Source organism: Thamnophis sirtalis, unplaced genomic scaffold (assembly GCF_051295495.1).
Source record: "Thamnophis sirtalis isolate CommonGarterSnake01/CBP01778 unplaced genomic scaffold, rThaSir2_p1.2 scaffold_13, whole genome shotgun sequence".
Lineage (NCBI taxonomy): Eukaryota > Metazoa > Chordata > Lepidosauria > Squamata > Natricidae > Thamnophis > Thamnophis sirtalis.
Genome location: NW_028261393.1, coordinates 52,212,695 through 52,237,481, shown reverse-complemented (window position 1 = coordinate 52,237,481; position 24,787 = coordinate 52,212,695). Strand labels below are relative to the sequence as shown.

At 42.6% G+C, this 24,787-nt stretch overlaps 1 protein-coding gene across 1 annotated transcript in view; it reads left to right on the top strand.

Annotated features, from left to right (window-relative positions):
* The first annotated feature begins 3,996 nt into the window (after positions 1–3,996).
* Positions 3,997–24,787, top strand: part of KLHL4 (kelch like family member 4) — a 44,069-nt gene continuing 23,278 nt past the window's right edge. Inside the window, exon 1 of the mRNA XM_087727300.1 lies at positions 3,997–4,523. Coding sequence (XP_087583426.1) covers positions 4,099–4,523 — 425 coding nt within the window. The 5' untranslated portion in view covers positions 3,997–4,098. The remainder of the gene's footprint in view (positions 4,524–24,787) is intronic.

Genomic DNA, 24,787 nt, shown 5'->3' with positions numbered 1-24,787 from the left:
ATGTGTGTGCTAGTCATTTCCAGCTCTAGGGGGCGGTGCTCATCTCTGTTTCAAAGCCGAAGAGCCAGCGCTGTCTGAAGACATCTCCGTGATTCATGTGTCCGGCATGACTCAACTCCCGAAGGCGCACAGAACGCTGTTAACCTTCCCACCAAAGGTGGTTCCTATTTTCTACTTGCATTTTTACATGCTTTTGAACTGCTAAGTTGGCAGAAACTGGGACAAGTAATGGGAGCTCGCTCTGTTACGCGGCACTAAGGGATTCGAACCACCAAACTGCGGACTTTTCTGAACGACGAGCTCAGCGTCTTAGCCACTAAGCCACTGAGCGCCCCTGTGGATCATCTATACAGAGAGGTTGATTTATTATTTTGTCTTTAGGAATACTCAAAGGAGAGAAAGCCAGAAGATGGGATTATTCCCTTCCAATGAGGTTGCATGTGGTTAACAGAAACTAAGGCCAGAGAACGTCCAAAGCACAAAGACGAATTTCTCACTTTGTTCCAAGCGGCGGCTTATTGAATAAACCATAATCAATCAGGCTTACAGAAAGTCTAAGCTATAAACTGTGAAGGTCAAAGTGCTGGACAACGAAGAAATAGTTTGCTACCAAAAATAAGGAGGGAAGAAAATGCAAAGCAACAGATTTTATTCCAACAGCTGACCTTCAGCTCGGTATGTGAAAACAAGGGATGAAACAATGTTCTTCCAATAAAGGTTTAAAAGTTTCAGTTCTTGGTTGTTGCCCATCCATGTTATAGATAGAGATCAGGGGTAAGCCACCTGCGACTCTGGAGCCGCATATGTGGCTCTTTCATCCCCCTGCTGCGGCTCCCTGTCGCCGGTCGGCTCCACAGTTGATAGGGCTTTCAGTTAGGACAGGTAGAGGAAAACGGGACACCTTTCTAGGAGGAGACTCTATGGTAGGGAAATTGGACTTCCAGTCAGCAGAGGAAAAAGGACGCTGCTCTATGAGGAGACTCTATAGTGGGGAAATTGGACTTCCAGTCAGCAGAGGAAAAAGGACGCTACTCTATGAGGAGATTCTATGGTAGGGGAACTGGACTTCCGGTCGGCTCAGAATTGAATGGGGGGCTTCCGGTTTAGGACCTTTGTGGCTCTTTGAGTGTTTAAGGTTGCCGACCCCTGATATAGATCATCAATGATGACCTTAATGGGTGACCTACTCACGAAGAGGACTTTACTCATAAGTGATATAAAGAGTATTTATTACACATAAGGTATGCCACCTTATTCAATCGCAGAGATTTGCCAGTAACATCACCTAGTGTCCTGAGGATTAGATTTAGATTAGATTAACAGAGTTGGAAGGAACCTTGGAGGTCTTCTAGTTTCAACCGCCCCCATCACCACCCAAACAAGTGCCTCTACACCAGTTCTCACCAACGACAGTCCAGTCTCTTCTTGCAAGCTTCCAGGATGAAGCTTCCACAACCTCTGAAGGCAACTTCTGTTCCATGGGTTGATTGTTCTAACTGCCAATAAAATTTCTCACCCTGAAAACCTCAAGGATGTGGAATGTGTATGGGAATTCTCGATCATCCAGGTGATGGTTGCCCCAAAGGTGTTTTTCCCTCCCCCCAAAAATCAACTGGACTTCCTTGGTGTTTTCTTTGAAACCACCAAGGAAGTCCAGTTGCCTTTGGGAAAAGCACGATGGCCAAGATGAATTACATGGCCCTGCATGGCCCTAAGTGAGGAAGGCTGGGAGTTGTAGTTTATTAACATCTGGAGGGCCACATGGTTTTATTCCTGCCATAGATGAGAAGGACGTGTGTTTATTTAAGGGAAGGGATGAGAAGGATGTTTACTTAGGCACTGAGCCAGGAAAGTGTGTTGTGCTTTCAAGTGATATGGTCCTTCGGATGGGGTGGAGAGGAAGGGGTCTTCAAGGTTTTCACTTTGTGTAATAAATGTAAAAATCTATCCCTAGAAACTCAATGGTGGTTGGGTTGTGGAGAGAGGGAGAGAGAGAGAAGGAGAGAGAGAGGGAGAGAGAGAGAGAGAGAAAGGAGAGAGAGAGAGAGAAGAGAGAGGAAAAGAGAGAGAGAGAGAGAAGGAGAGGAGAGAGAGAAAAGGAGAGAGAGAGAGAGAGAGAGGAGAGAGAGAGAGAGAAGGAGGCAGAGAGGGAGAAGGAGTGAGAGAGTGGGGGAGAGGGGAGAGGGAGAGGGAGAGGGAGAGGGAGAGGGAGAGGGAGAGGGAGAGGAGAGGGAGAGGGAGAGAGAGAGAGAGAGAGAGAGAGAGAGAGAGAGAGAGAGAGAGAATTGATTTTATGCAAAAACATGGCATGGATTTTAGATGCTGTCTCTTTCATTTAAGGTAACATTATATGATGTATTCCCCACTTATTTTAGAATTTACCGAGAGGTTTCTGGACTGCAGAGTAGGCTTAAAGGGAAGTTGAACTCTAGAGAGCCCGTTGTTAGTAAATCTAATTTTTTATTTTTATTTAAGCTCCATAAAACCATTCTCCTATTAAAACCCGTCTTGACTGGAAAAATAAACCTCATCCATTTCAAGGGGCCTTTTTCTTTCTTTCTTTCTTTTTTTTGCTAGCAAGCCAAAATTAGAATCGGGGCGAGGGGGAGATGCTGCAGAGAGCTGGATAAATAGATGGAGTTTAGCAGCAGGTAAAGCTTAACCAAGGTTTGAACTCAGAGAGAGAGAGAAAGAAAGAAAGAAAGAAAGAAAGAAAGAAAGAAAGAAAGAAAGAAAGAAAGAAAGAAAGAAAGAAAGAAAGAAAGAAAGAAAGAAAGAAAAGAAAGAAAAGAAAGAAAGAAACAGGAAGGAAGGAATGAAGGAAGGAAGGAAAGAAAGAAAGAGAATAAAAAAAGAAAAAAGAGGCTGCTTTCTAATTTCAAATTTTTGTTGAGGGAGAAGTGTGTGTGTGTGTGTGTGTGTGTGTGTGTGTGTGTGTGTGTGTGTGTGTGTGTGTGTGTGTAGCTGGATTTCCAGGTGGTATAAATACAAATTGCTTTGCTTTTCTGTTTGGTGTTGTTGTTTTTTTAAAAACAAGCCACTGAAGTTGCAGAAAACGATCCCTTAGGATGATAGCAGGGGAGGTTATATATTTGAGAGCACCGTGTGACAAGGCTGCGTGCCACTGTGCGCGAGAGCCCGAGAGACAAGGGAGAGAATCTAGCGGCAGATGCTGGCTTGGGAAGCTGAGCTGAACGACTTGTTTTAAGATCTGACCTCATCTTTTTTCCCCCCCTCAGAATGGATTCATCCCACCACCACCACCACCACCTCTACAGCGAGTGAGAGTCTTCAGAGGGGGGCAGAACTGTGGGAAACCTGCAAAGAAAGGACGAAAAGGAAAGAAGCAAAGTCAAAATCTCAGCTCTGAGGGGATGGAGACCAGCGGTTGAGGAACTCGGGAGATAAACAAGATCCTATTTCCTTTTTAAAGTAACACACTTTTTTTTTTGCTTGATTTCTGGACTGTCTTTCCTTTCTCTTCCCTTCCCTTATCTTCTTTCCTTTCCTTTCCTTTCTCTTCCCTTATCTTCTTTCCCTTCCCTTCCTTTCCTTTCTCTTCCCTTATCTTCTTTCCTTTCCTTTCCCTTATTTCCTTTCTTTTCCTTTCTCTTATCTTCTTTCCCTTCCTTTCTTTTTCTTCCCTTATCTTCTTTCCCTTCCTTTCCTTTCTCTTCCCTTCACTTATCTTCTTTCCTTTCCTTTCCTTCCCTTTCCCTTATCTTCTTTCCTTTCCTTTCTCTTCCCTTATCTTCTTTCCTTTCCTTTCCCTTATTTCCTTTCCTTTCCTTTCTCTTATCTTCTTTCCTTTCCTTTCCCTTATTTCCTTTCCTTTCCTTTCTCTTATCTTCTTTCCCTTCCTTTCCTTTCTCTTCCCTTCCCTTATTTTCTTTCCTTTCCTTTCCTCTCCTTTCCCTTCCCTTATCTTCTTTCCTTTCCTTTCCCTTCTCTTCCCTTCCCTTCTCTTTCCTTTCCTTTCCTTTCCTTTCCCTTCCCTTAACTTCTTTCCTTTCCTTTCCCTTATTTCCTTTCCTTTCCCCTTATCTTCTTTCCTTTCCTCTCCCCCCCCCCCACCCTTTAACCTTCAGCTTTGCCAAGATGTCAGTCTCCGGAAAGAAGGAATTTGATGTGAAACAGATCTTGAGACTTCGCTGGAGATGGTTTAGCCATCCGTCTCAGAATGCCACCAGCCCCGGAGTCTGGTTGCAACAGGAAGGATATGAGCACCGAGGGACCTCAGTTCAAAACAGGCTGAAGAATCACTCCTGGGACAGGAGCCGGCTGAAAAAGAACAGCAGCCCTCTTCATCCCAACCTCGTGGTGCCAGGACCCAGCCTGACCCCTCTACCCCACCAGCCGGCTTCTACCGGCCCCCAGGAGAACCTTCCCGCGCCTCTGCAGCTATCCGAGGAGACACCAAAAACAACGGACAGCCCAGATCTGGGCGAGAAAGGAGAGGGCCACAAAAGCAGCCAGGAGTTGCAGATGATTACAGAAGAGGACACCAAGGACTCGGCCAAAAGGTAGGCAATTTTTTGATTGCACAATCGAAACGCCTGCGGTTCCATCTCGTGCATCTAAAAATAACCAGTTTGGTGGGAATAACACTTAGACATATATACTGCTTTACAGTGTTTTACAGCCCTTTCTAAGCGGCTTACATGTTTACAGAGTCATCCTCTTGCCCCCCCCAACAATTCTGGTCCTCACCCACCTTGGAAAGATGGAAGGCTGAGCCAACCTTGAGCCTGGTGAGATTTGAGCTGCCAAATTGCGGGCAGCCGGCAGTCAGCAGAAGTAGCCTGCAGTACTGTACTCTAATCACTGCACCACCACGGCTTTCCATCCCAACGTTTTGGGGTAAGCCATGTACCTCAAATTAACAGCAATTTGATGACCCAGGGCAAAGTACAAGTGGGAAGATCTCGGCGCCCACCACCTCCCAAAGTCTACACCAGGGGTGTCCATCCTTGGCCACTTTTGCTGGCTGGGGAATTCTGGGAGTGGAAGTCCACAAGTCTTAAAGTTGTCAAGGTTAGATTATTACTCTACAATTGGACTCCATAACCAACAACGAAGGGAGGGTTTATAGGCAGTGATGGGGAAAGAGGATGAATTCATGGCTGGGTCACATACCCAACCTGGAAGGAAGGGGTAGAATTCAATCCAAAGTATTTCTGTAGAAAAGATGGACTTTTCGACCCAGTGCCTTGCTCTTTAAATAAAACTAAACCGAGTTGAAAGGCTCACTTCCTCTGTAGCAACGTAAACAAGGCACTTAAAAAAAAGTTTCTTTGTGCTGTGCAAAATTAGGTTGTGTTTTGTGCCTTAGAGAGATGACCCCCCCCCAAGGAGAATATATATATATATATATATATATATATATATATATATATATATATATATATATATATATATATATATATATATATATATATATATATATATATATATATATATATATATATATATATATATATATATATATGTTGTTGTTTTTATTTGTGCTGATAAATAAATAAAGGGAGACTAGTATAGATCTATTTCAAGCTATTTAGCTCTCATCAGCTAGCCATACCCTTACTGGGATTTGAACCTGGGCTATATTACATCCTAGGCAAACTTCTTAGCCATTAGGCCACAGGCTCTTATCCGTTATCAGCGAAGCCAGGGTGAAAGGTATCTATTAGATTTTTTACAACCCCTGGTAAGCCCCAATTATGGGAGGAAGCTAACTGCTTCCATCATCTGTCTATCGGCTCGTCACAAGAGTCCATCACGACAGAAACCCAATATTTTTACTGTTGCCTTTGTTATATTTGTGTTTTTTTATTTGTGCTGATAAATAAATAAAGGGAGACTAGTATAGATCTATTTCAAGCTATTTAGCTCTCATCAGCTAGCCAGTAAGGGTATGGCTAGCTGATGAGAGCTAAATAGCTTGAAATAGATCTATACTAGTCTCCCTTTATTTATTTATCAGCACAAATATAACACACACACACACACACACACACACACACACACACACACATATATTCCTGCTTCATCTGTTTTTAATCCCTCACTTCTTCTCTTAACCTTTTCAATAACTCTGCAAAGCATTTGATCCTTGGTAAATGAACTGGTTGCAAATTATTCTTTGTAGCGCTTGGAATGAATGGAATACATTGGGATACTCGGCTCTACCGACAACATATTTACACCCCCACGCACACACACACACGCACTCTATTTGTACAGATGCTTGTACACTTCCTGCTTTTAATCTTGCTGCAGCTGTCCATTGCCTCATTCATAAAATATAATTAACCTTGAACTGGGCTGGGATTACAGCTTGACCAAGATTTACGTTCAAACTGTGTTCGTTCCCCAGGGCAGCTTGTTGGGAGATGAAGCTGAAGTCGCACACTTAAATGTGAACCCAGCTTCTTGAAATGACGTTAAATGTCTCAAGGATTCAGTAGGACAAACTTAGTGGGACAACGACTTTGCTGTTAATGAACAATAATTAACCCCATTCGGGATTCTTGTTTGCACGCAGTTATATTTGTGCTTCTTTCTTATCTACCTACCAAGTCCTATACTGAATTTGAGGGATGAAAAATCTGTCTTTAAGGGTATGATAAATGTGCACTTTTTAAAAAAAAATGGACTGTGTTTTTACAGCATCTTTCTAAACTATTAGCAAATCAAGGACATTATTTCTGCCCATTTTTTGATATTTGGCTGGTGAAACAGTGGTTAAAGGTAAAAGTTCCCCTTGCACATATGTGCTAGTCATTCCTGACTCTAGGGGCGGTGCTCATCTCCGTTTCAAAGCCGAAGAGCCAGCACTATCCGAAGATGTCTCCATGGTCATGTGGCTGGCATGACTACATGGCAAAGGCACACGGAATGCTGTTCCCTTCCCACCAAAGGTGGTTCCTATTTTTCCACTTGCATTTTTTGCATGCTTTCGAACTGCTAGGTTGGCAGAAGCTGGGACAAGTAGTGGGAGCTCACTCTGTTACGTGGCACTAAGGATTCGAACCGCTGAACTGCCGACCTTTCTGATCGACAAGCTCAGCATCTTATCCACTGAGCCACCCTAGTTTTTATCCCTTTCGGAAGGGATTAAAACTTGAAATCAAAGATGGATGGCTTAGGGCAAAACCAAACCCTGCAGTTCGTCGCGAGCCTGGAGAGACAAAAGAAAGTACTTCTTCCAGTTCTTTGGGTGAGCTGATGGCACTCCCTGCCACAAGCCAATAAGGTGGCCACTCACTGAGATGGCTTTAAAAACAGACACATTAAGGACCAGCTGGCTGGTTGAGAGTTTGATGCGTTGTCTAAATCCAGAAAAATGAGTTAGTTCGGTAACACGATTGCCTGCAAAATCTTTCATTTAAAGGCAAAGTTGGGGAACTCTTAAACAGGGAATTCCACGGTATATCTGTGTGTCGAAATCTGCAAGAAGGCAGGATTGGTGGTGCATGATCCAAACCAAAACTCTTTTATATGCGCATGTACCAAAAAAGCCAATGATTGATCCGTGATATTGTTCCTACCCTCCTGCAGGTTTTGATACTCTCTGTGGGCACCATTTTGCTTTGAATGATCACGCAAAATGGGGCTAAAGTTTGGAGTACATAACTGGTTGCTGTGCCTGCAGGATGCTGGCCTCTATAGATGTGCCACCTTATCGTGTAGTTGTTGTGGCAGTTGTCGGTTGTCGGTCCCTCCAGAAGCCGAATCAGAGGAGGAGGAAGAGGTGTGGGAGTCAGGATCAGCATCAAGGCAACCTGAGAACTCTGAGGGGGAAGAGGGAATCGAGCTGTCAGAGAGAGAGAGACAGAGGCAGAGCCCAGGCTGTCCATCAGCCCTCAGATGGAGAGTCAACAGCCCCCAGGCCTGGAGGTGGCTTATGAGGAAGAGGAGGAACATGTGGGTCCAGTGCCTTATACACGGATGCGCAGAAGGCAGAGGAGAGGAGAGCAGTGGAAATCTATGGGCCGGTCCTTGGGACAGAAGAGCCACTGCTGCTAGCGAAGCCCCACCCTAGCTCTGGGGATCAAAGGCAGGGGGAGGAGCTGAACAGATGTGCCAGACAACTATTCATCTTTCCTGCCAGATAGACTTGTTAGCCTGCAGTGTGAGAGAAATTGGGGCTGCTGGTGCTACTAATAAAGGAATCTTTGGGTTAACTTCAGAGGGTTTTGGAAGCTGGGTCTGAAGAAGAAGTGCTGCGCATAACTGTTCATTCTAGATGCTACTTTTCATGCCATTCTGGACAGCTTGTGGCAAGGAATTCCATCAGTTTGCTGAAGAAGAGTGTAATAAGCTTTGGTAGGAAGCCTTCGGGAAGCTTCATGCGCACCACATAGCAGTTATAGCAGTTAGACTTATATACCGCTTCATAGGGCTTTCAGCCCTCTCCAAGCGGTTTACAGAGTCAGCATATTGTCCCCAAAAATCTGGGTCCTCATTTCACCCACCTCGGAAGGATGGAAGGCTGAGTCAACCTTGAGCTGGTGAGATTAGAACCGCTGAACTGCAGATAACAGTCAGCTGAAGTGGCCTGCAGTACTGCACCCTAACCACTGCGCCACCTCGGCTCTTCGATGTTCTGCTGGTTTTAAAAGATCAGCTGAGCACGATGTCATCCATTTATCCAGAACATCCCTTAAAAGTTTTCTTTTGGTCTGAGTCCCTTTTCAGAAATTCCCTTTCACTATTGGCTTTGCTGAAAAACTGGAGCGTTTCCAGGAGACATGGAGGAATCTGGGCCCTGGTCTGACTTTTGAAGAAGAACTTGTTCGATGAGATCTTAAGGGGCATCTAATTCAATGTTATCTTCCCACAATGACCCATCAGAAACTTGGGGGTTGTTGACCATTGAGGTGAGAGTTGTCTCCGAGGTTAACTTGCCACTATTTCTTCAGCAATTTCTTCTCAGTTCAGAAGGGATAATTAGAAAATAGACTAGATTAGACTAGACTAGACTAGACTAGACTAGAATAGAATAGAATAATAGAGTTGGAAGGGACCTTGGAGGTCTTCTAGTTCAATCCCCTGCCTAGGCAGGAAACCCTATACCGTTTCAGACAAATGGCTATCCAACATGTTCTTAAAAATTTCCAGTGTTGGAGCATTCATAACTTCTGGAGGCAAGTTGTTCCACCGATTCATTGTTCTAACTCTCAGGAAATTTCTCCTTAGTTCTAAGTTGCTTCTCTCCTTGATTAGTTTCCACCCATTGCTCCTTGTCCTACCCTCAGGTGCCTTGGAGAATAGTTTGACTCCCTCTTCTTTGTGGCAGTCCCTGAGATATTGGAAGACTGCTATCAAATCACCCTTGGTCCTTCTTTTCATTAAACTAGACATACCCAGTTCCTGCAACCGTTCTTCATATGTTTTAGCCTCCAGTCCCCTAATCCTCTTGGTTGCTCTTCTCTGCACTCTTTCTAGAGTCTCAACATATGAACTCCACAAATCAATTCATCTACCAAGGAAGTAGGATTTCCTCCTCATCCACCTCATCCTTCAGAAGGCTAGAAGCGTCAAGTTGTGCTGATAATGACGTGAACGAACTTGAGAAGTTCTAACGTCAAACAGAGCCAAAGATGTCCATGACCAGAGATGGTTCAGGATCTGATCAGATGGGTGGATGGTTGCTTCCTGTAGAGGAGCCCAATTTCAATTTCAGGTCACACCTGGTCTTTTTATACAGGTGACATTGAATCAGGCTCCCAAACTAATAGAAGCGTAAGCTTATTTCAGGCTCCCGTAATGAGTTCTAATCAGCATCCAAATAAGGTTAAGGTTGACTGTGCAGAAAATCGTTAAAATCCTGAGTCTGCAGACTGGCGGTACAAGACCAAGAAGGTTATATGCACACATACCTTACTTTCAGAAAATGATGTCCAAAGACCCGTGACAGTTTTAGCTTCTGTTTTCTCCTCCCGGGATGATTAAATCAATAGTTTATTGTGCTTTTCTCTATCATGAAAGAGAGATGCCTGGAGAATGTTTATTGAAGTTAGAACACTGATATTCTTTTTAAATTAAAAAAAAAAGATCTATTTTTTTCTTCTCCGTTTGGAATAGCAATTTACCAGGAAAACCCTTTTGGCTTATTGTCAAAAAATACAATCGGATCTTTATTTTTCATCAGAGTTAAAGGGGAAAAAAATCTGGGAAATGAGGTAGAAAGGAAGAGATAATTGGGTTGTGACAGTGGTGAAATTCAACATTTTTTTTTTACCGCCGGTTGTGTGGGCATGGAAGGGAAAGGATACTGCAAAATCCCCATTCCATCCCTACTAAGAGCCAAGGTGGCGCAGTGGTTAAATACAGCACTGCAGGCTACTGCTAGATCAGCAGGTCAGCGGTTCAAATCTCACCGGCTCAGGGTTGACTCAGCCTTCCATCCTTCCGAGGTGGGTAAAATGAGGACCCAGATTGTTGGGGGCAATATGCTGACTCTCTGTAAACCGCTTAGAGAGGCCTGAAAGGCCTATGAAGCGGTATATAAGTCTACTGCTATTGCTATTGCTATACTCCTGGGGGAAGGATATTGCAAAATCTTCATTCCCACCCAATTCTGGAGCCAGTCAGAAATGCGAAGTAGTTCTGCGTACTCAAAATTTCTGCTACCAGTTCTCCAGAACCTGTCAGCAACTACTGGATTTCACCCCTGGATTGGGTTTTTGGGGGGGGGGAGGGGTGTCAGCTAAGTTTATCAGAATGAGAACCATGAAATATCCATTGCTGTCTGGAAACAATAATATCTTGCCATTCAGAAAGATATCCCATATGCCGTTAAAATAATTCGTGTGTGTGTGTGTGTGTGTGTGTGTGTGTGTGTGTGTGTGTAGGTCTTTAGTTATTCGGGTTTTCTCCCGCGTAAAATTGGAGGTATCTTGGCGACGTTTCGACGAAGCATTGCTTCTGGAAGCACAAAGCCTGAAGATAACGAATGAGACTTCGTCGAAACGTCGCCAAGACACCTCCAATTTTATGTGGGAGAAAACCCGAATAACTAAAGACCTACACACACACACACACACACACACACACACACACACACAATATATATATATATATGAATTATTTTAACGGCATATGGGAGACCTACATACTAACACCCGCGAAAACCTCAGAAAACATGTGTGTGTGTGTGTGTGTGTGTGTGTGTGTGTGTGTGTGTGTGTTGCATTTGTCCTGATAAATAAATAAAGGGAGACTAGTATAGATCTATTTCAAGGTATTTAGCTCTCATCAGCTAGCCACACCCTTACTGGGAATCGAACCTGGGCTGTATTACATATCAGGCAGTTATATTAGCCACTAAGCCACAGGCTCTCTTCCTTTATCAGCTGGGCCAGGGAAATAGGTATGTATTGTGTCACAACCCCTGGTATGCCCAAATATATATATACTGCTTATAGACATAAATGTATATAGAATGTTTGAAGAACTATCCTGGAAGCCTCCTCTGACAAGGAAGAAGATAGTGAGACATTTAGCAAAGGAGACACAGAAGGACCAGGTCTTTGAATCAGAAGAAGGGTAGAAGGAAACCATGGTGACACATTTAGCAGAGGAGACACAGAAGGATCAGGTCTTTGAATCAGAAGAAGGGAAGAAGGAAACTCTGGTGAGACATTTAGCAGGGGAGACAGAGAAGGACCAAGTTTTTGAACCAGAAGAAGGGTAAAAGGAAACCATGGTGACACATTTAGCAGAGGAGACACAGAAGGATCAGGTCTTTGAATCAGAAGAAGGCAGAAGGAGACCATGGTGAGACATTTAGCAGGAGAGATTTAGAAGGATCAGGTCTTTGAATCAGAAGAAGGCAGAAGGAGATCATGGTGAGACATTTAGCAGAGGAGACACAGAAGAATGTTTGAAGAACTATCCTTGAAGCCTCCTCTGACAAGGAAGAAGATGGTGAGACATTTAGCAGAGGAGACACAGAAGGACCAGGTCTTTGAATCAGAAAAAGGTTAGAAGGAAACCATGGTGGGACATTTAGCAGAGGAGACCCAGAAGGACCAAGTTTTTGAATCAGAAGAAGGGAAGAAGGAGACTCTGGTGAGACATTTAGCAGAAGAGATTTAGAAGGATCAGGTCTTTGAATCAGAAGAAGGCAGAAGGAGATCATGGTGAGACATTTAGCAGAGGAGACACAGAAGGACCAGATCTTTGAATCAGAAGAAGGGTAAAAGGAAACCATGGTGAGACATTTAGCAGAGGAGACACAGAAGGATTAGCTCTTTGAACTAGTAGGAAGGCAGAATGATGTCTTCCTGTTTTTGAGTCTGTCCCTGAAGAATTCAGCTCTGAATCTAAGTGTGTTCCATCACCCTATCCACAGACACATTTATGGATCCTATGTTGACATGGAAAAATGCCTGCCATAGGTTGATTACGGTAATGCCTTAAGTAGTCTGGCTCTGAAATTCAGTAGAGTTGATCAGTTTTAATTATACTCAAGCAGAGTCTAATTCTCTGTATCACCATGGAATAACATTCTCATAGTCCAAGTTTCGATCTTGCTTTAAACCACAATATTCCATTTGGAAACCTGGATATCTTGTTTGGACTGTATTGCAAGATCTTTTTTCCTTCAGTCGTGGCTGCAATTCCATCAAACTTGACATTATTTGAATCAAGCTTGGAAAAACGGAATTGAAAATGAAACTTCTTTGACAAATTTACAACTGCTACAGATTTATAACCTTGAACTGCTTGACATTCTGAGTTTACTTTAAGGTGCCAAGAAAGATAACAGTTTAGCATTTATTAAGCCAAGTGACAGCTCAATTTCCTATGAAACTTCAGGGTAGTTCACACAAAGCCTGGGTTTCCCACCCCCCCTTCTTGTTGAAATTCAAGGCTGTTTAAACAGTTAATTTATTCTTATTTGCACCAGAATTGATTGGAAAGGTGACAGAGCCTATAGGGAAAAATAAATAAATGATAGATTCTGCATTTTAAAATAGGAGCATTGCATTTCTAAAATTCAATATTGCTCAGAACCAGGGATTAATATTGGAGTATAAACATGGAGATACGTTGAGACTCTGCAGAGAATGCAGAGAAGAGTAGCAAAGATGGTTAGGGGACTGGGGGACAAAACATACGAAGAACAGTTGCAGAAAATGGGTATGTCTGGTTTAATGAATAGAAGGACTAGAGGTGATACAATAGCAGTGTTCCAATATTTGAGGGGCTGCCACAAAGAAGAGGGAGTCAAGCTATCCTCCAAAGCAGATGTGGGCGCTCTACATGGGGCAGCCCTTGAAGAGTATTTGGAGACTTCAACTCGTCCAGAATGCAGCCGCGCGAGCGATTGTGGGTGCACCTCGGTACACCCATGTTACACCTATCCTCCGCGAGCTGCACTGGCTACCGATCGGTCTCCGGATACGCTTCAAAGTGCTAGTCATAACTTCATAAAGCCCTTTTGAGTTGTTCGCCGCCCTGAGTCCCTCCCGGAGAAGGGCGGCATACAAATAATAAAATTCAATTCAATTCAAAAAATACAAGAAGCAACGGATGGAAACTAATCAAGGAGAGAAGCAGCCTAGAACTAAGGAGAATTTTCCTGATGCTTAGAACAATTGATCAGTGGAAGAGGTTTCCTCAAGAAGCTATAGGTGCTCCAACACTGGAGGTTTTCAAGAAGCGATTGGACAACCATTTGTCCAGAATAGTTTAGGGTTTCCTGCTTGAGCAGGGGGTTGGACTAGAAGACCTCCAGGGTCCCTTCCAACTCTCCTATTCTGTTACTCGGCTAACACCACAAAGTAAGGACAACCTTCTAAACTTCAGGACATGTTTACCAATAGCTTGTTCCAGTCACCTATAAATAGTTCAGAAATGCCTGGTTCAACCATGAAATAACCTTTAATTGTCCATTACTGCTTAAGTGCTTTTAGACTGCATTTCTACAAACTGTTTTACGTCTTTCTAAAAATGAGTGTACGGTTGCCTGTTGATTGAAATCCAGTCTGCTCCAATCATCACTTTGATACCCTTAACTCTTCCTGCATGCACTGGGTTGCCTTTTCATTTGTGGTCTGCAAAACCTTTCCAAAACGTTGGTTTTCTCAAGCGTTAACCAAATATTCACAAAGTTGAACGGGTTTGTTGACTATAAATGGCAAAAGGGGGGGGGGGAGGCCCTTCTGTTACGTTTCTTTTTCCATCCGAAACAGAGGGAAACGGTTAAAATAAACACGTATTGTTTCCACATTGGCCCTTCCTTGTTTAAGACAAACAGAAGGAGATGCATCAGACTAAGCAGATGAGAAAGAAAGATACTGAGACTCTGGAAAGAGTGCGGGGCAGAGCAACAAAGACGAAGGAGGCTAAAACTTATGAAGAACGGTTGCAGGAGTTGGGTACGTCTATTCTAGAGAGAAGAAGGACTAGGGTAGACATGAGAGCAGTGTCCCAATATTTGAGAACGAACATTAAAAAGTTACTTTGCTTAGCAGCTGTTCTGCTCTGTTTAGAGAATATAATTCCTACAGAAAATTGAAGATCAACTGCTGTGGTGGCACAGTGGTTAGAATGCAGTACTGCAGGCTACTTCTGCTGGCTGCCGGCTGCTTGCAATTTGGCAGTTCGAATCTCACCAGGCTCAAGGTTGACTCAACGTTCCATCCTTCTGAGGTGGATAAAATGAGGACCCACATTGTTGGGGGCAAGAGGCTGACTCTGTAAACCGTTTAGAGAAGGCTGTAAAGCATTGTAAAGCGGTATATAACTGCTATTGCCCTTCCTTCCTTCCTTCCTTCCTTCCTTCCTTCCTTCCTTCCTTCCTTCCTTCCTTCCTTCCTTCCTTCCTTCCTTCCTTCCCTACCTCCCAGTGACTAGAATGCAATATTGCAGACTAACTCTGTCCATTGCCAAGAGTTCGAATATCCTCAGGCCCCAGGTTGACTCAACCTTCCAAGGTGGGTAAAATGAGGAGCCAGATTGTTGGGGGCAAGAGGTTGACTCTGTAAACCGCTTAGAGAGGGCTGTAAAAGCACTGTGAAGCGGTATATAAGTCTAAGTGTTGTTGCTATTGCTATATATTGGCTTTTATCTGTTATCTTCCGTCTCTGTTATTTGAACAAGCATTTATGATTCCCGCAAGAAAAATTGCAAGGGAAGACACTGACAGATCCTGCCACTTTCTGAATAGAAACCGTGTTATGAGGTTGGCTAGGAAACCAACTTCACAGAATATGAACAGCATGGATGGGCCATGGAAACAGTGCATCTCTAGGCAAGAAAGATTCTAGTTATTAAAATGGGGTGAACAGGAAAAAAACAGAAACAGATGCAAAAAATCAGACATGATGGAAAATCAGAAATTACATTGTCAGTGAGTATGTCTCTGGCTTTAGGAGGAGGCGAATGACCGCATTTAGGAAAGGAAAGAACAGAGAACGCCTGAAAGAGTCCAAATGCAGTTTAAATTCTTTCTGAAATTATTCTTAGTGCGGGAAGGAAAGGGAAGACCATGGGGCTGTGGTTTTTTTTAACAACAGTATTTTTTGGACAGTTTTTAACAATATTCTACTCTGCATAGTTTTTAATGTTTTGATATTTTAGCTATTTTTTTTTTAACTTGTCTTATAACTTGTTAGCCACCCAGAGTAACATTGTGGGGGAGATGGATGGCATAAAAGATAGAAAGGTAGATAGATGATAGATAGATAGATAGATAGATAGATAGATAGATAGATAGATAGATGGATGGATGGATGGATGGATGGATGGATGGATGGATGGATGGATGGATGGATGGATAGATAGATAGATAGATAGATAGATAGATAGATAGATAATAGACAATAGATAGATGGATGGATGGATGGATGGATGGATGGATGGATGGATGGATGGATGGATAGATAGATAGATAGATAGATAGATAGATAGATGATAGACAATAGATGGATGGATGGAAAGATAGATAGATGATAGATAGATAGATAGATAGATAGATAGATAGATAGATAGATAGATAATAGACAATAGAGTTTCCTTCTTCCCTTCTTCTGATTCAAAGACCTGATCCTTCTGTGTCTCCTCTGCTAAATGTGTCACCATGGTTTCCTTCTACCCTTCTTCTGATTCAAAGACCTGGTCCTTCTCTGTCTCCTTTGCTAAATGTCTCACTATCTTCTTCCTTGTCAGAGGAGGCTTCCAGGATAGTTCTTCAAACATTCTATATACATTTATTTTTTCGGTTTTTCCTCTCTCCATTAGTCTTCCCAACCTTTCATTCATTTTTCTCCTTCACTGAAGAATTGCCTTGTCTAAGAGTTTGAGGCTATCTCATTTAGGAACACACAAAAATTTCTATTTACCAGAATCCCAGTTTCTAACTGAAATGTCACCCAACCAACTTAGCGAGTTTATTGGCAATTTACTTAATAGAAAAGAGCTAAAATAATTGTGGCTGGAACACAAGTTGTTATTTATTTACAACATTTCTATCCTCTGGCTCAAAGAGTCCAGCTGAGCAACCTTTCAATAAAACTCATGAAATAATCATCATAGCATAAATATTAAAAGTGGTATAAAATAAGGAAAAAATATACTTTGATTCACATATACTATTCTTTTGTTCTGACTTTCTGAAATCTAGCCATTGTTAAGGTTCTACAAGATTTGGGGAGAGGAAGGGAAGAGAAAGGAGGAAGGATCCCAGAAGAGAAAGGGAGAAAAGGGAAAGGAGGAAGGGAAGGGAGGGAGGGAGGAATGAATGAATGAATGAAGGATCCTAGAAGAAAAAGGGAGGGAGAAAAGGGAAAGGAGGAAGGGGAGAGAAGGAAGGAAGGATCTTAGAAGAGAAAGGGAGGGAGAAAATGGAAAGGAGGAAGGGAAGGGAGGAATGAAGGAAGGAAGGATCGTAGAAGAGAAAGGGAGAGAGAAAAGGGAAAGGAGGAAGGGGAGAGAAGGAAGGAAGGATCTTAGAAGAGAAAGGGAGGGAGAAAATGGAAAGGAGGAAGGGAAGGGAGGAATGAAGGAATGAAGGAAGGATCCTAGAAGAGAAAGGGAGGGAGAAAAGGGAAAGGAGGAAGGGAAGGGAGGAGGGAAAGGAAAGGAAGTGTTGATAATGCAATAAGATGGAAGATTGAAACAATAAAAATTAGTACTGGAGGATGATCGTCTTTTTATTCCTTTTACACATCAACGTCTCACTTATTTATACATTTTTAGCAACAAATATTGCATCCACATTCATCAACGTCTCACTTATTTATACATTTTTAGCAACAAATATTGCATCCACATTCATATTTCCTAACCAAAATCAGATCAACCTTCAGATCAGCACAGAATGTCTAGTCTTTTCATCTCATCTCAAGCCTGCAGCCTTTTTCTGTTTTTCTTATCCCAAATGAAATCACACTTCAGTGTAGATTTAGGCATCACTCCTTCTGTTCACCAGTATTCAAAGCTGCCAATGCCTATTAATTTCCGTCAGCATCTTTTATAATCAGGACCAGAAGAGCAAGATGACAAATTGCTAAAATACACAAGTGAGCGGAAGGGTTTATTCTGAGATGTTTTTCTCCTCCATATGGCGAGATATTCCGTTGCGTTAAGTTTTCAGAGCAGCCTAGGCAAATTCTGCTCAGCAACTGATGTAGGACTAAAACTTAACAACTTATAAACAGGAGCTGAATTGGTGAGGTTCTACTCTGAGCTTATTATTAGATTAGCTTCTGCAGCATGTTCAGTTGTTAATCCGAAAACTCAATCAATCAGTCAATCAATCAATCAATCAAGACTCAATCAATCAATCTTAAGATTTGGCCGGGACAGATCCCAACTTATAAACAGGAGCTGAATTGGTGAGGTTCTATTCTGAGTTTATTATTAGATTAGCTCCTGCAGCATGTTCAGTTGTTAATCTGAAGACTCAATCAATCAATCAATGAAGACTCAATCAATCAATCAATCAATCAATGAAGACTCAATCAATCAATCAATGAAGACTCAATCAATCAATCAATCAATCAATGAAGACTCAATCAATCAATGAAGACTCAATCAAGCAATCAATCAAGCAATGAAGACTCAATCAAGCAATCAAGCAATCAATGAAGACTCAATCAATCAATCAATGAAGACTCAATCAATCAATCTTAAGATTTGGCCGGGACAGATCCCAACTTATAAACAGGAGCTGAATTGGTGAGGTTCTATTCTGAGTTTATTATTAGATTAGCTCCTGCAGCATGTTCAGTTGTTAATCTGAAGACTCAATCAATCAATCAATGAAGACTCAATCAATCAATCAATCAATCAATGAAGACTCAATCAATCAATCAATGAAGACTCAATCAATCAATCAATCAATCAATGAAGACTCAATCAATCAATGAAGACTCAATCAAGCAATCAATCAAGCAATGAAGACTCAATCAAGCAATCAAGCAATCAATGAAGACTCAATCAATCAATCAATGAAGACTCAATCAATCAATCTTAAGATTTGGCCGGGACAGATCCCAACTTATAAACAGGAGCTGAATTGGTGAGGTTCTATTCTGAGTTTATTATTAGATTAGCTCCTGCAGCATGTTCAGTTGTTAATCTGAAGACTCAATCAATCAATCAATGAAGACTCAATCAATCAATCAATCAATCAATGAAGACTCAATCAATCAATCAATGAAGACTCAATCAATCAATCAATCAATCAATGAAGACTCAATCAATCAATGAAGACTCAATCAAGCAATCAATCAAGCAATGAAGACTCAATCAAGCAATCAAGCAATCAATGAAGACTCAATCAAGCAATCAATGAAGACTCAATCAATCAATCTTAAGATTTGGTTGGGATCGATCCCAACTTATAAACAGGAGCTGAATTGATGAGATTCTATTCTGAGCTCATTATTAGATTAGCTCCTGCAGCATGTTCAGTTCTTAATCTGAAGTCTCAATCAATCAATCAATCAATCAATGAAGGCTCAATCAATCAATCAATCTTAATCAATCAATCTTAAGATTTGGACAGATCCCCTCCTTGTTACAAACTGGATGTTGCTGAACATGTAGGGAGTGATTCTCATAACTTCATGTGTACATCTAACCAAGATTTGGTTTCCACTGCAAGTGAAGTATTTTGTTCTTAACTTTATGTCAGGTTGGGTCTCTCTCATCTCTCCCTCCCGCCCCTATCTCTCTCTCACACACACACACATCTCTCTCTCCCTCCCTCCCTCTTTCTCTCTCTCTATCCATTCCCTGCTACATTTGGCATCCCTCTTTTCTCTCACTTCCACAATGTCATCTTTTGACAGCAAATCCAGTCTTCAGCATAATCAAAAGAACAGCCTGAAAGGTATTATCAGGACAGCAAGTTATCTCCAATGAGGCTGTTTCTACGGAAACCACTGTTTCTAATTATGGCGGGCCTTTTTGACAGCTCATGCAAAATGACACATCACTTTGGAGGTGTGCATCATGCTGCACACGTTCTCGGCATCTTCTCCGGTTAGTGCTCCATTACCAATGCCCACCACAATTTTTTTTGAGGCTCTTGATATGACAGTGATGATATTCGTACAAATGTTAGAACCTTAGCTGCACATGCTAAGTAGAACCTTAGCTGCACATGCTAAGTAGATGAATGCAAGAAGCTCTCCATGCATCGCAACCAGAAGTCTGTGGCAAAGGGATCAAGTGGGAATATGCACTAAATATGCTAGGAAATTCCAGATTCTACTACAAAATACAGTAAATCTGTCAACTTGGATGTTTTAGTGAAGCAGAACCACCAAGCGCATGTGATTCTGGGTAGCTGACCACATAGAGTGGAAATTGGGGGTTATTTATACCCTCTCTGGGCTTTGAACTTGAGTTTCCTGTTCCTGTGGCAAGAGCATTTATTCTATTGGTTGTTGTAGGGGGTTATAGCTAACTTTGTAGGTTGTCTGAGTTAAATTTGGTGGAAGCCTGGAATCTTTGTGATGATGTAATGAGAAGACTTGTGTCCTGAAAGAGTGTTGGGCCATTCCTATTGCGTTTTCATGGATTTCCTGCTTTGGATCTTGAGTGAGGGCTGATTCTATAATTCTACCTAATTCTGCCTTTCAAAATATCCTGTTTTCCATGGATAACCAAATCTGCATTTCTAATAGCTGACTTCATCTTAGTATCTGCTTGGGGGCAGGGGACTGTGGCTCTGAGCTTCTGTCTCCCTTAAGATTTATATTTCTCTTTTAGGGGAAATATAATATTTTTAGTATTTCCTAAAATATTTCATTCTTCTAGGAGAAGGATGTTGCTAAATTTCTACACTCCCATATGGTTCATTTCAGCTTGCTTGAAACTAAATGGTTGAAAGATTATATTCTGAAATCAAACTTTTGCAGGCAGAGTGGGGATTCAGCAGGTTATGACCAGTTCTGGAGAACAGGTAGCGGAAATTTTGAGTAGTTTGGAGAACCGGTAAATACCACCTCTGACTGGCCCCATCTATTCTCTGCCTCCCGAGTCCCAGCTGGGAGGAAATGGAGACAGTATCCTTACCCTGCCACACCCACCAGGCCACACCCACCTGGCCACACCCACCAAGCCACACCCACAGAACCGGTAGTAATTTTTTTTTGAATCCCATCACTGTATGCGGGCAAATCCATCCCACTCTATTAAAAATAAGATCTTTCTCAGTTGAAAAGCAGACACAGAATCCAAGCAAATATGGAAAGGCAATTTTTCTATGCAAACCAGCCTCCCAATCCTCATCTTTGCCATTCATTTGGCAAGTCATTTTCTTGTAATCATTCTTACCTAAATCAGATATTAAAATGTATAAGCAATTACAAAAAAATAAGGAAGATTAATTGCAAAAGCAATTATAATAGAGCAGCTGGGTGAACAATTACTGAATCTTGCATAATTAGATCAGTAGCTCACAGCAATTGCAAATAAATCAGAATATTTTTTTTTCAGGCCCCGACTCTTCTCTTCTGGATTGGTACAATGGGTCCCAAGTTGCAATCCTTCTTCTGCATTTTGCAGCTTTCTGACGTGGGCAACTAATCAAACCATAATTGGCTATTTACCTGACAAGCCAAGCAGATTATTCGAGCTGCACAGCACGAGGACAATTTAATTTATTATCATGTATGTGGAGGCATGTCTCCCGAGATATTTGGATGCATAATGAGATGTTCTTCATCAGGTCACAATTATCCAATCCTTTCAAATACTTCATCAGAATTACCTTTCTAAGAAAGGAATAGAATGGGGGAATCTGTAGTATATGCCAGTCGATTCCTCCAGGAGATCTCCAGGACTCTCCAAGAGACCTGGTTAAAATTTGGCAAAGTTTTTGTGCGCACATGCCGAAATCTTGCCTTATCTTCTCTCACCAAAAACCTCATGAAAATATGACGGCCTCATTTGAGATCTCAGGAGGCTTCATGTAACTCGCAAAAGCTCTGTTTTTTGTCAACTTATAGGAGACTTGGATGAACTCTGGAAAGATTTTTGAGGGCCCTTTCCCCCCCCCCCATCACCCAATCCTTTGAGGATCAGACTGCCTAACATCACCTGGAACCAAGGAAAGTCACTCATCCCTATTTGATAAATGATAGTGTCAGCGTTCCAAATACCATGTAGAATTAAATCAGAGTCGAAGGTGAAACTATGCTTAAAGTTCCAATTTAATAAGACAGGCATGTTGCCATCGTTCTGTGGGATTCCAACTCTGGAAGTTACATCAGAATCCCACCCAGTTAAAAGTTCATGATCTTGTCCCCACACCCACAGTCCATCACATGGTCCAATCTTCTTCTTCCATGCTGGCGTCCATGCCCAGCTTCTTTCGGTCAGGTGTACTGGTGTAGAGACAAAGGATGACCTTGCTTCTAGTAAAGAATGAAAAACAATACATTTCAAAATCCTACTCCTTCTATTCCCCCCTCCCATCGACTACACTTAAAGAAACAGCATAATGAAATAAGAAAAAGTATGGCAGGCCAAAATTCTAAAAGGAATATAAATGCAGGCCTGACAGATAGCTTACGAAACTTGGTTCACAAACCACGCAACAAGCCACTTTGTGCTTGATTGATTTTCTTAACACGCTTTCTGTATACCTACGGAGATTCTCAATCACCCAGGTCAGGGGGTCCTCAAACTTTTTAAACAGGGGCCCTATTAACGATCCCTCAGATGGTTGAGGGGGGGGGCAGACTGACTGGGTGGGTGTGGCTAAGTGGTCACATGACTGGGTGGGCATGGCCAATTTAGAAGTACATTTTTTCTTTGTCCTTGCTGTAATTGCCTCTCCCTTACTCATCCACCGGCCTGGATCATATGGCTGTGAAAAACATCCCGAAAGGCTGTTTTTAAAGTGTTTTTAAAGCATTAAAAAAACTTTTAAAGCACCAGTTTTTAAGCTGGCAGCAGAGCTGCCTTTCAAGGGGCAACAGCAGCCCCTCTTCCTACTCACCCACTGGCCCTGGATCACGTGACTGCCCTGGCGAGATCACCCCTCCGTCAGTTGGTCCTCCCCAACAACCTTCGGCAGCGGCAATGATCAGAAGTGCAGCTCAACCGGTGGAATAACGAACCGGGAGTGCAGCTGGAGTGGATGCTCGCTGGAAGATAAGGCCGATGGTGAGAGGCAGGGTGAGGGGCGGGGCTGAATCCCACCATTCCGCGGGCCGGATCTTTGCATTGGTGGGCCGTATCCGGCCCGCGGGCCGTACTTTGAGGATCGGTGATCTAGATTCCGAAGGCAATCATATTTTTCCAAAGGCAACTGGACTTCCTTGGTGTTTCTCTTGAAGATGTTCCACTTCACATCCAAGAAGGCTTCTGGCTGAACAAAGGGGGCTGGAAGGATTCATATTCCTCAGCCGTTCATCGGTTTGTTAGCATTGTGAAAGCCAGCCGTAAGTTCTCTGTAGCTCTGTTTGCTATCTGTAGCCCTTTGTGGCTTCTATTACGAGCTTAGAGTTAGAGGCGAACCTTCAAATCTTGGCTGATTCTTCTTTGGCTTTGACAGGGATATAAATAATAGAAGAACAGGCTTTTTGTTAAGGAAGCTTGTTTCACTTTACAGAACTCCCAAGAAGCTGCTGCGTTGGGAAATAATTGGGTTGTGGGTGAGAGAGAGATGGAACTTGAAAAGATGCTGAGAAGATGATTCGGGAAAAAGATTATATCAAGAACGCGCAGGAAATTACAGAGAGACGGCCGCTGTTCTTTCCATTTTCTTTTCTTTGAGGCCCATGGAACTGATCTCCCCAAAGTCCAAGTACTTTTTTATTTGAGGGAAAGGAAACTGTGTGCATGTAGCTGAGGACAATGAATGTTGCTACCATGAGTACTTTGAGTCTTATCAATAGAAAATAGACAAAACTATTCCAGGCATGGAAGCAGCAAGAGCAGGAAACTGTAAAATGCGCCGAAGCAAATGCATTGCACGAGGCATGATTTCCAGGGAAAGTTCCTGATCATGCTACAATAAATATTCAACTTGGAGTGTGGTGAACTCCACAACTCTGCAACTTCAAGACGGAACTGTATCTTGATTCTGTCTTTCATTTTAAAATCGATGATTAGGGGACTGGAGGCTAAAACATATGAAGAATGGTTGCTGGAATTGGGGATGCCTAGTTTAATGAAAAGAAGGACTAGGTGAGGCATGATAGCAGTGTTCCAATATCTCAGGGGTTGCCACAAAGAAGGGGGAGTCAAGCTGTTCTCCAAAGCATCTTGAGGGTAGAAGCAATGGGTGGAAACTAATCAAGGAGAGAAGCAACTTAGAACTGAGGAGAAATTTCCTGACAGTTAAAACAATGAATCAGTGGGACAACTTGCCTCCAGAAGTTGTGAATTCTCCAACACTGGGAGTTTTTAAGAAGAGAGTAGACAACCGTTTGTCTGAAATGGTATAGGGTTTCCTCCCTAAGCAGGGGGTTGGACTAGAAGATCTCCAAAGTCCCTTCCCACTCTATTATTCTGTCTTAGATGTGAATTAAGCCTTCCATACTGCATGTCGGAGGTGGGATTCAGCAGGTTCTGACCAGTTCTGGAGAACCAGTAGCAGAAATTTTGAGTAGTTTGGAGAAACGATAAATACCACCTCTGCCTGGCCCTGCCTGCCCCCATCTGTTCTCTGCGTCCCGGGTCCCAGATGATTGGGAGGAAATGGGGATTTTGCAGTAACCTTCCCCTGCCATGCCGACCAAGCCATGCCCTCAGAACCAGTAGTAAAAAAAATTGAATCCCACCACTGCTGCATGTATCTTCTAATCTAAGGGCTCAGTCCAGAGGTGGGTTCCTACCAGTTCGCACCTATTCGGTAGAACCGGTTCGTCAAATCTACCACACTGGTTAGAAGAGGTTCCACCAGTGGACCCGGAAAGCAGGCCACACCTACAGAAGAGGTTCCAAATTTTTTTGAAACCCACCACTGGTCCTTGGATATGATTATTCTACACTATCATGCTCATATTTATAAACTCAGTGCCTCTGTGAAAGGTAAGGATGACTACTGCGTTTGTGGTGCAATCAGAACATTGCGTATGTTGAAGTTGTTTTAACGCAAACCAAAGATGCCTTTTAAAAAACAAGTTTACATCCTATTCTTATGCATGCCAGTGCTGTGTGTGAGGTAATTTAAGGTGGTTCTGACAAGTGTCGTCGGCGTCTTCATATCCGGTCACATGGGCGGCAAGCCACTCCCATCCGGTCACATGGGTGGCAAGCCACTCCCACAAAGGAGGCCACACCCACAGAGTAGGCTCGAACAATT